This window comes from Silurus aristotelis, assembly GCF_946808225.1.
Source record: "Silurus aristotelis genome assembly, chromosome: 12".
In the NCBI taxonomy this organism is placed as follows: Eukaryota; Metazoa; Chordata; class Actinopteri; order Siluriformes; family Siluridae; genus Silurus; species Silurus aristotelis.
Window position 1 is genome coordinate 18,470,323 of NC_139585.1, and position 15,979 is coordinate 18,486,301.

At 38.2% G+C, this 15,979-nt stretch overlaps 1 protein-coding gene across 1 annotated transcript; it reads left to right on the forward strand.

Annotated features, from left to right (window-relative positions):
- Window positions 1-857: 857 nt before the first annotated feature.
- Window positions 858-9,435, forward strand: LOC310734922 (ubiquitin carboxyl-terminal hydrolase 42-like; the record flags this gene model as incomplete). Its single annotated transcript, XM_083557402.1, has 17 exons — window positions 858-942; window positions 1,053-1,232; window positions 1,318-1,428; window positions 1,520-1,619; window positions 1,987-2,045; window positions 2,250-2,320; window positions 2,518-2,600; window positions 2,726-2,834; window positions 2,957-3,097; window positions 3,186-3,292; window positions 3,399-3,636; window positions 3,799-3,860; window positions 3,965-4,756; window positions 8,139-8,232; window positions 8,322-8,486; window positions 9,255-9,312; window positions 9,396-9,435. 13 exons carry the CDS (start codon window positions 858-860, stop codon window positions 4,716-4,718), a joined length of 2,100 nt encoding a protein of 699 aa, XP_083413528.1. The 3' UTR covers window positions 4,719-4,756; window positions 8,139-8,232; window positions 8,322-8,486; window positions 9,255-9,312; window positions 9,396-9,435.
- Between the last annotated feature and the right edge of the window lie 6,544 nt (window positions 9,436-15,979).

Here is a 15,979-nt window from a genome sequence, read left to right on the forward strand (position 1 = left end):
ATAATTACTTATTAATATTTAAAATCGTACAAAAAGAATAGATGAGGCGTTTCGTGTTATATTTTTTAAGTCAAGTCAAGAAGCTTTTATTGTCATTTCAACCATATATAGCTGATGCAGTACACAGCGTAATGAGACAACGTTCCTCTAGAACCCTGGTGCTACATTTAACAACATAAAGCTACATAAAATAAAACACAGAGCCAAGGCCTAGTCAGTGTCCTCGCTACATAAAGTGCATCGTGTGCAACCTGGTGCAAAGATTGCAAGCCATATAGGCGCAAAGACAACACAAGACAGTGTAGGACACACAAAACACATATAGCGCTGCCAGTAAACCTACTGTATATTACACAGTGCAGTGTGTGTAAGAGAGAACTGACTACAGGAGTGTACCTTGTAATTACCAAAATGTAAACAAAAGAGTTGGTGCAAAACAGCAATATCAGCAGTCAAAAAGATGTGCAATATGTTAATGTCAAATGTCGATGCATTTTACTGTATCTAACTGTAGTTAGTTTAACTAACTCAGCTAAGCTTCATGTCCACAACAATTAACAACATTAAAAGATAGTTAAATAAATACTTGTTTAAAGGTGGAATATATTGTCTGGTTGCTTGAGGATGTACAATGTGAAAACGTGTTACATGGCTTAAAATCACTCCTGATTTAGTAACCTATTCACTGTTAACGTTTGCTGTATAACATTTGTTTTCAACAGAATAAAGATTTAAAATAGTTGACACCGTTTTGAAGAACTCACCGCAGTCCCCTGTCTCCTGTCTGCTCTGAGGAAGTGAACGACGTCATCATCAGCTAAAGTGTCGACACTTCCAACGTCAAGCTTTCCAGGACCATGGCTACCTGTGTGGCTTCCAGCTGTGATGTTGCTCCTTATGGAGGCAACAAAGCATTTCCTACTAAAAAGCCAAATACACAAGGTAAGGACTTAACTGTTTACTTCAACTTCCAAGGTTATCCAGTTATGTGTCTTGTATGAAGGAAAAGCTAAAAAAAAAAAAAACAATGCTTTGTCTGCTTTACTGTGCAGTGGCCTTAAACAGTGCCGATGGCATCAATCGTCTCAGCATGAAATGGACCCAAGTGCACCATATTGGAGCAGGTCTTCAAAACCTGGGCAACACATGTTTTCTGAATTCAGCTCTTCAGTGTCTTTCTTACACTGCACCCTTTGCCAACTACATGTTGTCAGGAGAGCATTCCAAAACATGTGAGTCTTCGAATATCCTCCTGAATACATTTTTGATGTACTTAGCATACAGTGATTTTAATTGTTGCTATATTTTCCCTCACAGGTCCTGAATCTGAGTTTTGCATGCTGTGTACGATGCAAAATCACATTACCCTGGTGTTTGCTAATTCTGGGAATGTCATTAAACCCATTGGCGTGCTGCATGAACTAAAACGTGAGCATCTGCCCTCTGTTAAATTACAATAATGCACAGTTATTTATTGGATTTAAACATACCTAAATGTAATTGCTTTTGTTGGCTTTAGGGATTGCAAAGCATTTCCAGTATGGAAATCAAGAAGATGCCCATGAGTTCTTGCGGTACACAGTGGATGCTATGCAAAAGTCCTGCCTGTCTACTGATAAGTGAGTCTGTTTAAACATCGGTTTGGTGCAGCATTTAATATTATTGATATTATATCGCTCAGTTGTGTCATGTGATGTATTGAATATTTGGGCAACCAGCAATATTACTGACTGTATATCTGCCCTTGAACCTGACAAATTTAGGGAGGTGACATATAGTATATTGAACAACCAATTTAATGACTAATAGCTAATGACCTAAAAATCAATGACCAATTAAAAAATGAAGGGCCAATTAATCCTATTGTTTTGGAAATAAACGTTTTTTGACACCCAGCTGAATCAGTTCAAAACGTCAATTGTGATGTTTACATGGATTACGTAATCTCTGATCATGGCTGATCTTTCATATTTCCCGATTGGACAGGTATATACAGGGCACTAATCTGATCCAGCAGATATTTGGAGGACATCTGAGGTCTAGAGGTGAGTTGGGATTTATGCAGTTGTATGTTTATCTATTTTTGTTTTGTTTGTTTTTTCTTTATTTTAAATGTTAAGTGATGGAGATAATTGTTAGATTTACTAGAACTTTGTTATGCATTTTTATTAGTAGAAGTGTTTGTAAACATGGTAAAACTGAAAATCTGGTTGATTGAATGTCTAATTGAATGATTCTTGTTTCTACAGTAAAGTGTCGGAACTGTAAAGCCGTATCAGATACATTTGATCCTTATATGGATATTACACTGGACATTGAGGTAACATTGTGTGTCTGTGTGTAATACAATTTTTAATGTACTACTGCTGTAACTGTACTGTAAACCTTATATTATAGAAGAAGGCTGCTTTATTACTTGAATAACACAGGTTTGTTGTATATGATTAATTATTGCTTGACCCTAATATGTAAATTGTTACGCTAATATTAACTTTATTTATTTTATTTATCTTGCAGAATGCACCATCTATTAACAAGGCTCTTGAGCAGTATGTGAAGCCTGAGCAGTTGGATTGGGAGAATGCGTACAGGTGCAGCAGGTAAGCGTCACATGCATAACTGAGCCGACACTTACAGGATACTTGACCTTAATACGGCAAGAACTTTATGTTGAGCCTTACCTGTTATTGTAATAAATACCTTTTACATTTTATTCTTTCTGTAGTTGTAAGGAAATGGTTAAGGCGTCCAAAAGATTAACCATCGACCGCAACTCCAACGTGCTCACCATCTCTCTGAAACGCTTTGACTTCAGTGGAGTCAAAATTTCCAAGGTAGATGTTTACTCTAAATGTTTTAATAGCCCAGGAAAATTGTTCATCATAACATATTTCACAGATATACAATAAAAAAAACAAAACATCTCTTGATGAATTGTGTTCTCTCCTTTGCACAGGATGTGAGCTACAATGAGTATATTGACATGCGGCCCTACATGTCTAAGTCTCGTGGAGAGCCGCAGATTTACGGGCTGTATGCTGTACTGGTTCACTCAGGCTTCAGCTGCTATGAAGGACACTACTACTGCTATGTAAAGGTGAGACATACTACACATGTTCAACTCTCAACCTTCTGACGGTGTCAATGACAGGACTAAGGCGACAATGTGTGATGCTCTGTTTCAGGCAAGTAATGGCCAGTGGTATGAGATGAACGATTCATCGGTGACTCCCACTGATATTCGTTCTGTGCTGGACCAACAAGCATACCTGCTGTTCTACATCAAGCAAAGGTATATTATAATTATAATGTTATGCTTTTAATATGTCATTAATGTTTCATTTTTAATTGGTGTTTAACCTGGTTTGTAAACATTTTGTACTTTGATTTATTTTTAGGACAACACATCTGAAAAATGGAGATTTTAACCACAAGGGTTTTACTCCAAGCCACTCATCTCCCTCGAAGGAACATAACAATGGCTTAGAGCCGAGCAGCAGTGGCATTAGTGAAGGGAATCCAACAGACTCTCAGAGATCCAACAGCCTCTCAGAGTCTTACACAGGTGCAAATGGTTCAGGACACAGGCATGTGAATGGCCATCACAAAGTCAACGGCTTCAAACATTCTGACAAGGTAGGAAACTTCTGTTGAACTGCATCTGAGTGTCATTTTATCATTCTAATTAAAACAGTAGTTAATTAAGAAACGTGTTTACTTTTTTGATACTTAAACATGTGTTGCATTGAAGTGCTTGTGTGGCTCTTAATATTATTTGGTTGGTCATTTCATTTTTAGACTTCAGACAGTCCTGCCTCTGCTTCTTCCATAACTGACTCTGATTCGCAGCGTGTGTCAAAGTAAGCACTTTTTCCTGATCACACAATCTCTTCCAATCTTGCAAAAAATATGATCAATTACATTTATTAAATAAATATTGACCATATATATATGTTCTGTTCAGCTGTCCCAGATCAGAGGGCCTTCTTTCCCCATCAATCAGTACGGAAAGGGCTAAACCACTCACCAACCCTCTTGTTCAGCGTGTCTCGAACCCAGCACCCACACTGGGCACAGACATCCAGGCATTGTCTAAGCCAGCAGAGGTGATGCCTAAAACACAGGCGACCTTAACAGAGGCGTCAAGTAGAGAGAAGGCCACAAAAGAGTCTGCTGTGAGCAATCACAATCTCACCCAGCAGAAGAATGATAAACCTCCATCACAGAGAAGTCCCAAGATGGCAAATATCTGTAAACAAACAAATGGCAAAGACAACACGAAAATGTGTCAGTCTGGCAAACCCAGTTCTTTGAAACGGAAAAGATCGGCTGAGCGCCAAGAGCATTACCGATATTTGACTACCAATCAGGACAAGGATGGAGAAAAAAAGAGCAGTCGAAACTACAAAGAGCATTATGGAGACAGCCATCGGTCAGAAAAAGAGTATTACCCACCTAGGAAACGCTTCCGCAATTCCTCCAGAGATAAAGAGGCAGCTCGATACTGGGACAAATACGCGGACCATCACAGAGACTGCCACTACAAAAGAGGGAGAGAGGAGTGTTCGTGGGATCGGGAGTGGGACAGGAGATACCAGACCTCGCACCGTTCTTCAAGCCACTATCCAGATTCGCGCCATGCACGTGAAGACCGTTGTGATAAGTGGCACTACAGCGGAGAGCAGAGAAGCAAACGAGCAAAGATTGTGTGCTGCTAATCTCTACATTCCACCATCTCCACCATCCCAAGTATAGTGTAAGCATTGTTGTTATATTTTATAAATATAGTTATCTATTCATGATCTTATCTTATGCTTTTTCTTCGTTTTTATTCACATATGTTTTGAGGGCAAAATAAATGCCCTTTTTATTTTCCCAATTATTGTTAAGGTGCTTTATTCTATAAAATATATACAGTATTTTTTTTGCTGCAAGAATGCTTGATATGTTTTAGGGTTAAAGACTTTTTTTGCCATGCTCTATGGCTGCACTTTTGAAGATGAATAGACTTCAGGGTGGTCCAATGGCAAAATAATAAGCAAAAAAACCCACTCTTTTTACAAACACTCAATCACCTACAAACAAACCAAAAATTGTCTTCACTTCTCAAACTCCCTCACCAAAAATTGGGCAGAAACATACACCCAACAGAAATGGCAGCCACACCCCTACTCCCGGTGAACAAAACAACAAACGTACATATATTTACAAATGTATAATAGTGTGTATTTACAGTAAGCTAATCAACTTTAAGCAGGACAGGGCAAACTCGGAGTCAGAACGGGCGTAGGTCAGTAACAGGTAAACACAAGTGGGTGCAATTTTAGTTAACTGGAGTGCAGGGGCGGCCTTGACTGGAGTATTGGGATGGCACCCGCACACAAACCACGCACCGCGTACAGGTACAATACAACCTGCAAAATACTGCAGGTTGTAACACCCCCTCACACAAGTGTAAACATACCACATAGGTTCACAACATCATCCAAAAGAACATAAAACGAAATCATTTTTACCAACGTGGAAGCGTGTCAGTAACAACGGGGGTGATGAGCCTGTGATCTGCATCGCTCGAACAAGTAGGGGACATGGACTCACCACTTGAAAGACCTTCCACCAACTATCGGCAGCATTTAGACACCTTTTCTGTATTAAACACACCGTGTTCTAAAAAATAACCAGATTCAGATTCAGAACCAGTCGGAAACTTCGGAAAAGGGTAGCGCACTTTCTAAAATGAAGGACTAAGCAGCACCAGTGTCTCTCAGAACCGTAACTGGATGCTTTACCCCATCGGCGCTTAGTGATAAAAAACCTGGAAAAATAAATGACTCAAACGCAGGTATGACAGTGGGCTTGGATACAGAAACGTCCTACAAAACACCTGCGGCAGTAACACCGCAATTAAATTACTTTTTTTCATGGCAGTAAAAACACTGGCGAGTTTTGGGAGGAGAGCTGGTGGAAGCACGGGTTTGTAAAAGTTCTCAGAGCACCACTTTTTAAATAATAAGCAAACGCTACATATGTCACAGTTTTACTTTTAACGGAGTTTCTGAAACTCTGCAGGTGTTGTGCCCAATTCAGCAGTGTGATAACCGTTTTCACACTAACATCTTTATTGCCCAGTGTGCCTAATAATGCTTTTAATATATGAGTATAGAGTAAAGCATTATTTGCATTATTATAGAATAAATATTCTTATAATTTTTTTTAAGTAAATATGGTGTTTTAAATTACGTAAATCATCAGGACCCCAAACATGGATGGTTTTAATTGTGCATCATGGCATTTTTTTGGTGCTTGATTTGAGACTTTCAACAAATGTTTAGTGATTAAAACTTATTTTTCCACTGGAATTTATAATTTATTTTTATATCGTAGTGAATAAATGTGCTCCTGCTCTAATACAAGATGCACAAATTTGTATGGTCCTGTCAAGCAGACAAAACATGAACATGATGAATAAGACGGCTTTGAATGGTTAAATGATGTTCAGCTGTTATTACTTAGTGTGTACTGCATGTTGAGACATTTTTAGAGGACAGTAAACCTATACTGCTATAAAAGCTGCAATTTCTATAGTATTATTTGTTAAGAAGATATACTAAAATGGTTGCTATATATATATATATATATATATATATATATATATATATATATATATATATATATATATATATATATATATATATAAACAATGTCTTTAATCATCAAGGCACTTTTTTTTTTTTTTTTTTTTTTTGGACATACCCCTCACCTTGGATTTATATCCACATGATTTAACACATCCTGTTTACTTCTCCTTTTTTGTAATAACCCAGCGTCTGACTCGGATAATAACTGTGAGGGGTTGATGGCAGGAAGACCATATCTGTCCATTCAGGTGGTAGCTCAGTGGTTCAGGCTCTGAGTTACTGGTTGGAAGGTTGCTGTATGATGTATCATGGGTCAGCCATGATACAACATGATAGACAACATGATAGACAACATGATAGACAACATGATAGACAACACGCTCTGGCCTGTTTCCTAACAAGCTGGGATATGTTAAGAAAGAATTTCACTATACTGTAGTGTATATATGACAAATAATACTTATTTAAAGGCCTCTCGTTATTCCAGACTTTAGACAATGCTACTAGGTATCACAACATTTCAAGACTAGTTTGTGACACGCCAAGAAATGGCAGCACAACGCTGCATGCAGTCACAGAGAGCACTAACATGCATAAGTCAGTGTGAAGAAAGACATCCTCCTGTGTACATCAGGAGCTGTGCAAATGGTGCTATTCTACCACATGTATTACCACTTCTGTTATTCTGACCACGTGCACAATTTGTCACCGAGCTCTCTTCACCGGAAACAACATGACTTCCGCAACCTCCCTACTCGCCAGATTTGTCTCCTACGGACTTCGCCTTCTTTCCGAAGATGAAGATCTGGCTCAAAGGTCAGGGTTTTGAAACATTCCAGAGATCCAGCGCAAATATGCCTGACACGATTAGAAAAGAAGACTTTCATGATATGTTCCAGAAGTAGCAGGAATGCTGGAAGCGCTGTACTGCTGTGCAATGGGACTATTTTTAAAAGTTGGGGAGGATGTTCCACTAGATTTTGGAGTCGAGTCTGCTTGTGGAGATTTGTGCTCATTAAAGAGCATTAGTAAAGTCAGGATCTGATGTAGGGTGAGGAGGCCTGAGGTGCAGTCAGCACACCAATTAATCCCAGAGGTGTTTAATAGGGTTGAGGTCAGAGCTCTATAGCAGGCTGCTCCAAATCTTTCACTCCATCCCATATAAAACTTATCTTCATGGAGCTAACGTTGTGCACAGGAGCACTGTCCTTCTAGAACAGTTTTTGGTCTTCCAGTGCAAGTGAAGGGAAAATGTAAATCTACTTCAACCAAAGACATCCTACACAATTGTGTGCCTCAAACCACATGTGGCAAAAAAAAAAAAAAAAAAAAGTCCGGTGTACCAATAATTTTGTCATTTGTATTATGTATTTAACACGAATCTACAATTACATGCAGTTTTGTAAAGAGAATACACAATATACAGAAGTGATTAGAACTGTAGGCAGTTTTACTTTATATGCCTATTCTGTAGATCTTTTAGTATTCTTTATATTTTAGAACAAAAGATGGTCTTTTCCATACCTCTCGCTACCTCAGTGAATTTGATAAAATCTCACCGCTAGGCAGAGGAACATACGGAAAAGTCTTTAAGGTGTGGTAATCTATGACACTGTATTTTGCTTTCAAATTCAATATACTAATCTTTTTACACTTTAGTGATATATTTTACTCTTTATTTAGTTGAAAAACAAGTTGGATGGACAGGACTACGCTGTAAAAAAGATCCTGATCAAGAATGTGACGAAGTATGACTTTATGAAGGTAGGCCGATGTCCAGTCTTCAGCATCTGAACATTTTTGGATATCACACTGCATGGATGGAGCATGTGCAGACTTCAGTGAATAGTAAATCACTTACATTAACTTGTATTTTACCTGTCTTATTTTCCTCTTGTAAGGAAAGAAACCTTTATTTCTGACTTCTTTGCTCATCTGTCACTTTCCCTTACCTCTTGAATAGTGTTACAAAATCTAAATTTTAACCATACATGTTTGCCCTGGCCTATTTAAAGTAGTGCGAGTGTTTCCTTAAATTATTATAATTATGTAAATGATGTAATTATTACATTATTAACATCTCATTATAATCTGCACTGATGTTGTTCTCCATATGTGTATATTCATTAGTATTCATTAGAGTGTACATTATTGTAGAGTAAATAAGACACAGCTCTGATTCGGCCATGAACATTTATTAGTGTCTAAAGCACTCATAGTCATGACAATGGTATAATCATTTGAGACACAATATGACCAATGTTCTGTTTTTTTTTTTTTTTTTATACAAATCTCGAAGAAGCTACTCTCTACACAAAGATAGCTTCTTTTTTTTTTGCTACATCATGCTGTTTAGTACATGCCAATTAAAGATGCTTTCTAGCATTGATATTTTAGAAACATCACCAATGACTTTCATATCACTGATGTTTCTAATTGTACTCTAATAAATGTTTTTGAACTAGAAAGTGGAATTTTACATGGTAAACGCAGACAAGCAGGGTGATTCACTCAATGAAATGGCCCAGGGTGGTTATAAATAATATAGGCACTATATGCATAACTACTAAACCACAACTTACTGTTGTGTATTTACTAATAATAAATTGCTTCCAGATTCACCTACCTCTCTGCCTGCTATACCGGCTTCTGAATCATCATCACAGACAGAAAGGTTGGATCTTTCCTATTAATTTTTTTTAAATGGAGCAGATAAGCATGCCTACCACAGTGTAATTCATTGAGTTTTTATTACAGACTTGCTGAGGAGAGCACCAGTGGATCCTTCATCGTTTTTAAGCCTACAAACGTGCTTAAAAATAGCTCAAATAATATTCTAAGCTCTCCGATAACAAAAGAGCAGAGCTGTTAGGTTGTGTCCAGAAAAAAAAGCAGGCTTTTCACAGAACCTTGTGCCGTGTACGTTCCTGGAAGAGCCGTACGCTGTAGGGGAGACCTGTCCTGCACTTCAATGGGAAAGTTCTGTATGTCCTTTATCAACTTCTAAGCAATGCTGGGGGGAAAATGTATTGAGTAATGCTTTCATTTATTCACGTATGTTTGTCCATTCTACAGGTTCAGTACCATTTAATGCTTTACATCCAAATGCAGCTGTGTGAGCGTTCATTAAAAGACTGGATTCAGGAACAGAATGCTACACAAAAACTAGATCTGTCAACAGGTACATTTAATGCTTTATTTACTGGCATATTCTACTTGCTCTGTATAAATGATGGTGGTCATGTCCCTGCACATTTACAGGTGCATCTCAATAAATTAGAATATCATTCAAAAGTTGATTTATTTTTAGTAATTCAATACAAAAAGTGAAACTTGTATATTATAAAGATTCATTACACACAGACCGATATACACTCACCGGCCACTTTATTAGGTACACCTGTCCAACTGTTAGTTAACGCAAATTTCTAATCAGCCAATCACATGGCAGCAACTCGATGCATTTTGGCATGTAGACATGGTCAAGACGATCTGCTGCAGTTCAAACCGAGCGTCAGAATGGGGATGAAAGGTGATTTATGTGACTTTGAACGTGGCATGGTTGTTGCTGCCAGACGGGCTGGTCTGAGTATTTCAGAAACTGCTGATCTACTGGGATTTTCACACACAACCATCTCTAGGGTTTACAGAGAATGGTCTGAAAAAGAGAAAATATCCAGTGAGCGGCAGTTCTGTGGGCGCAAATGCCTTGTTGATGCCAGAGGTCAGAGGAGAATGGCCAGACTGGTTTGAGCTGATAGAAAGGCAACAGTAACTCAAATAACCACTCGTTACAACCGAGGTATGCAGAAGAGCATCTCTGAACTCACAACACGTCAAACCTTGAGGCGGATGGGCTACAGCATCAACAACATGAAAGCATGGATCCATCCTGCCTTGTATTAACGGTTCAGGCTGGTGGTGGTGGTGTAATGGTGTGGGGGATATTTTCTTGGCACACTTTGGGCCCATTAGTACCAATTGAGCTTCGTGTCAATGCCACAGCCTACCTGAGTATTGTTGCTGACCATGTCCATCCCTTTATGACCACAGTGTACCCATCTTCTGATGGCTACTTCCAGCAGGATAACGCGCCATATCATAAAGAAAAATTTTTTTTTTCTATTCAACTTTCCATTAATGTGCTTGGATGCAGCGCTCTATGAACCCCCAGCTTTTTTAGCAATAACCTTTTGTGTCTTACGCTCCATGTGTAGGGTGTCAATGATCGTCTGGAGTCAGCAGTCTTTCCCCATTATTGTGTAGCCTGTAACAGACTGAGTTGCTAATTAAAGGCTCAGGAAACCTTTGCAGGTATTTTGAATGTGACACCACGAGTCTCCAAAATTGAACTTTTTCACAACATTCTAATTTTCTGAGATACTGAATTTTGGGTTTTCATTAGCTGTAAGCCATAATCATCAAAATTAAATAAATAAACACTTGAAATATATCAGTCTGTGTGTGATGGATCTATATAATATACAAGTTTTTTTTTTTTTACTAAAATAAAACTTTTTAATGATCTTCTAATTTACCTATATGCACCTATACATACATATACAACATCAGTCTCTGTGAATATAAATGCACGCTGGCTACAGTTTCTTTATTTGCAGGTTCCTTCCTTCCTGTCCATTTGACTCTCGACAAGCATTTGACATCTTAAAACGAATACTTGAAGGGGTCGAGTACATTCACTCCCCTGGCCTTTTCTATTATATTTGGGCAGACGTCCTGTACAGATTTGATAATTATTTTATGTGTTCTATGTTGGTGTTTAGAAATGAAAGAGAACTGCAAGCGACCTCGCTGGTAGAGAACTTGCCAAACTTAGCAAAATTGTTTCAGTATTTAGTCTTTCAAGAAAACTTGTGCTTGTGCAGCAAAAAACATTGTCTTGAAATGTGCATTGCTTTTGCTTATAGCCAAGGAACATTTTCCTGCATGGCCATGAGTGCCTTGTAAAAGTAGGTGACTTCGGCTTGGCTTGTACGGATATTGTGATGAATGAAAACGAAGAGTGTTCCGGTTCTCACATATGTGGAAACGCAGATGAGATTTATGATTCCAGGATGTTGACAAAGGCCCACATTACACCATCATGCTACACTATATTATTAAACTATGCAAGCCTATTTATCTATAGATCCTGTAGTAGTTAGTATTATGTTGTTGGATGCATTTCAACTTTTGTATCAAATCCTGAGTTTAGAAATATGTTGTTTTTCAGTGTCCTCTCACACTACAGGAGTGGGCACTTTTGTTTATGCTTCTCCAGAACAGCTACAGGGCTCTCATTATGACTCAAAGGTAATTAAATCTACTCAGTATTTATAAACTAAAATAAAACAGTAGTATGAACAGTTATAAAGAGCAGCTAATTGAATTACCTGATAATATACACAAAGTTCGAGTGATTTTTCTGAACTTGTCTCAAAGTATCTTTCCTTTGTGTTTGCAGTCAGATATGTATAGTGTCGGAGTGATTGCTGTCGAGTTGTTCCAGTCATTTGGGACTGAGATGGAACGTGTGCAAACACTCAGAGACCTGAGGAAGGGAATGGTTCCAGATGACCTGTATAAGACCTGGCCAGTCCTGATCAAAAAAATAAAGCTGCTGACCTGCCTGGACCCCTCAAAGCGACCGAATGCATCCCAGCTACTGCAAAGTGATCTCTTTAACAACAAAGACCAAGTACATGTGACATGATTTACATTTAAATTTGGCACATAGGCTAATCATTTTCAATCTGACAGTGTTTTATTGCAGTTTGCCTCACCAGTGTCAGTGGTAAACGAAGTGCACAAGCATGTGCTTGAGTTATAGAAGAGATACACTGTAAAATATTACTCCAGTTAATCACTTTAAACTTTCACTTGAGTAAAAGTACAAAAGTATTTGCCCTCAAATATACTTAAGTATCCAAAGTACTATGAATTACTATGGTTATAATGTTCCTATTATCATTCCTATTAACCCTAACCCAATCTATTAATAGAATGATATTTATAAGTCAAACACTGATTGATATCTACAAAAATGATCAGGAACCCAAAACCTTCTTTTCAGCTTATCAAAAACAATGTGCAAATAAGGCCCCATGTTTTAGATCTAATTAAAAACAGAGTTTGGCACCAGCATGTTGCAGGGCAAGCTGCGACGTTCTTGTTTTTTCTTTATTGTTTGTGTTGTTATACGGGTTATGTCTTTTTTTTCTTAGTTCTGTTTTTGGCTGTGTAGTTGAGGTACGACCGATTGGTGGCTTGCTGCTAGTTTGACCAGTTTTTATCCACTCAAATAAAAAGAAACAATTGAATTAGCAAAAGTAAAAATAAGATATTTGACTTTAAAATGTAGTGACGTTAAAGTTAAAATCTCCCCAAATAAAAATACTTTAGTAAAGTACAGATACACAACAGAGCTACTCAAGTACTTCATTACTGTCCACCACTGATCACTGTAAAATAATTTGTCACGGTCAAGTTAGCGGCAAGTATGACGAGTCCAGTGAAATTCTTAGTGGCTAAATCCTGAATGCTTTGAGGATATGACTTATTTGTTTTGGATTTGTTTTCAGATTGCTTTATTTTAAGTTATTAATATGACACTACATAGGTCCCCTGGTGGTCTAGTGGTTAAGATGCAGCGCTCCCACCGCTGCGACCCGGGTTCGATTCCCGGTCAGGGAACCATCCCCAGCCACTCTTAGTGCCGGTCCCAAGCCCGGATAAATTGGGGAGGGTTGCGTTAGGAAGGGCATCCAGCGTAAAACATGTGCCAAATCAAACGTGCGGAGGATCCGCTGTGGCGACCCCTAACGGGAGAAGCCGAAAAGAAACTTTAATATGACACTACATGGTTTCCTAAAATGAAATAGATGTGCAATTTAAACTTCATGATGTATTTCATGTATAAACATGCAATGACTGTCAGATAATAAGATTTAAAGTCATGCAACAGATCACAAAATTGAATCTTCTTATACCTACATTTACACGATTTCTCCTAAAATATGAATGTTCAATTCAATTCAATTAATTTTGATTTGTATAGCGCTTTTAACAATGAACATTGTCTCAAAGCAGCTTTACACAGATAATGCGGTGATTAAAAATGAATATGTTCTTTATGAGTAAGTTTGTCCCTGATGAGCAAGCCGGTGGCGACTGGCGACTGTGGCAAGGAAAAACTCCCCGAGACGGCATAAGGAAGAAACCTTGAGAGGAACCAGATTCAAGAGGGAACCCATCCTCATCTGGGTTACACCGAATGTCCATTTGTGGCAGGTATACAATGTTGCGGGGTGCAGTGATGATGATCAAAAGCGAAATGTATTCCTGAGTCAGTGTAAGAGACTGCTGACATCAACTACAGTCCAATCCATCCTCAAAGCTCCCGTTCTTACTCCGGAATTTCATGGAACCACCCAAGGCGTTGATGACAAACCTTCCCCAGCTGCACAGAGTGGCCTCCAGTCAAAGAGAACACTATCCAGAGGCAGGCCTGGATGAAGTGGGAAGATCCACGGAGGGGAGAGGGGCAGGAACAGTGGGCACTGGAGCCTCAGGAGCTTGTTTAACTCGACCAAGAGAGAGAGAGAGAGAAGAGGGTGACAGGAAGAGAAGGATATGGATTATTAAGTGTACCTATTGTTGCATGAGAGTTAAAGTCACTGTGCAGTTTGGACTCCGGCAAGACTCGCTATGGCAGCATAACTAAAAGGGAGAACCAGAAGGCAACACAGACATGAGGGATCTCTGGGATAAGAGACGACCCACCACACCACCATCAACAAACCTGAGTGAACGCGTGAATGTGAGGGGACGACAGCATACAAATATCCCAGTTCACCAAACACTCTATATCAATGTTCCCTCCAGATCTGAGCCTTTACCTGAGAAAAAATCTACTGATTAAAGGCTTGACTGAATAAATATGTTTTCAACCTCGACTTAAACACTGAGACTTTGTCTGAGTCCCGAACACTGATAGGAAGGCTGTTCCATAACTGCGGGGCTTTATAAGAGAAAGATCTGCCCCCTGCTGTAATCTTAATTATTGGAGGAACCAACAGATAGCCAGCACCTTTTGATCTAAGTAGGCGTGGAGGATCATACTGGTACAGAAGGTTCACTCAGATACGGTGGTGCGAGACCGTTAAGTGCTTTATATGTCAGTAGTAGTATTAGTAGTAGAATGTTGCTTTTCTGCAAACTAGATTTTATGAATACCAAGTTTCTTGGTATGCAAATGTTTTATGAAGAGATTTGACAGACTGTAAGGATATTTTTCATGTGTGTAAAGTATGTGTATGTGTGGGGGTTTTATTTTGTGTGTGTGTTTATCTATCCTAATTTTTTAATCTGCTGCACTGACACTGAACAGATATTAACTGTTATTTCTTCCATATTGTAGCATAGATTAAGCACATTTTAGAATTCTATTGTGTTCATAATTACAGGATAGAAAGCAGAGAGAAAACAGGATTGTGTTTAAGCATTGTTGAGATTAATAGTAAGAATAGTTATACTTAATAGTTTTGGGGATGGCAAGATTGACTGTAAAGTGGTAGTTGGTTAGTTTCTACAAAATCCCCACCAAAAAAGAGAATTATCAGTAACAATTAAGCAATGATCATTTGAATGGATAAAGATTGAGTCATTTATTATTAGCCCATGTTTGTAGGTGTACATTTACTATATATTAAATTATATATAAAAAATTATTTAGACGGTGGGTGAAGGCTATTAACAGTGTGCTAAGAATTAAGATAAAATGTTTATTAATCATATAATATTTGTCTACTCCAATTTCTAGGTAATCTACAGGTTACAACAGAGGGTTTCAGAGCAAGCAGAGGAAATCAGTCAGCTCAGAAGACAGATCAGTGAACTACAAACCACAAAGGATGGACCAGAGAAAGCATCACTATAATAACTACTGACGATACTTTACAATGTGACACTTTGACATATTATGTGTATAGTTTTATTTATTTTTGTGACCTGTTCCTATGCATGAAGTCAACTTTGCCAGGGTTTATAAAGACAAATACATTACTGTTCATCTGAATAGTTATCTGAGAGACTCAGACCACATAGATTTCTGGGCACAGTTTCACGTTTTTCTTTTGTCATTAAAATATTAAAGCATTTATATTTCTGCAATGGATGGTTAATTGGTTTTTTTTAAATTGTTGTTGTGCATATGTTACACTTCCTGAGCTTAGCGCTAGTGTGACCACATTACCTGTATACAAGTTTAAAACATTTTTATTTTTTAATAGAAGGACATGTATTGTGCTTTGCAGATGCCTATGTAGTCATTGGTTCTAATT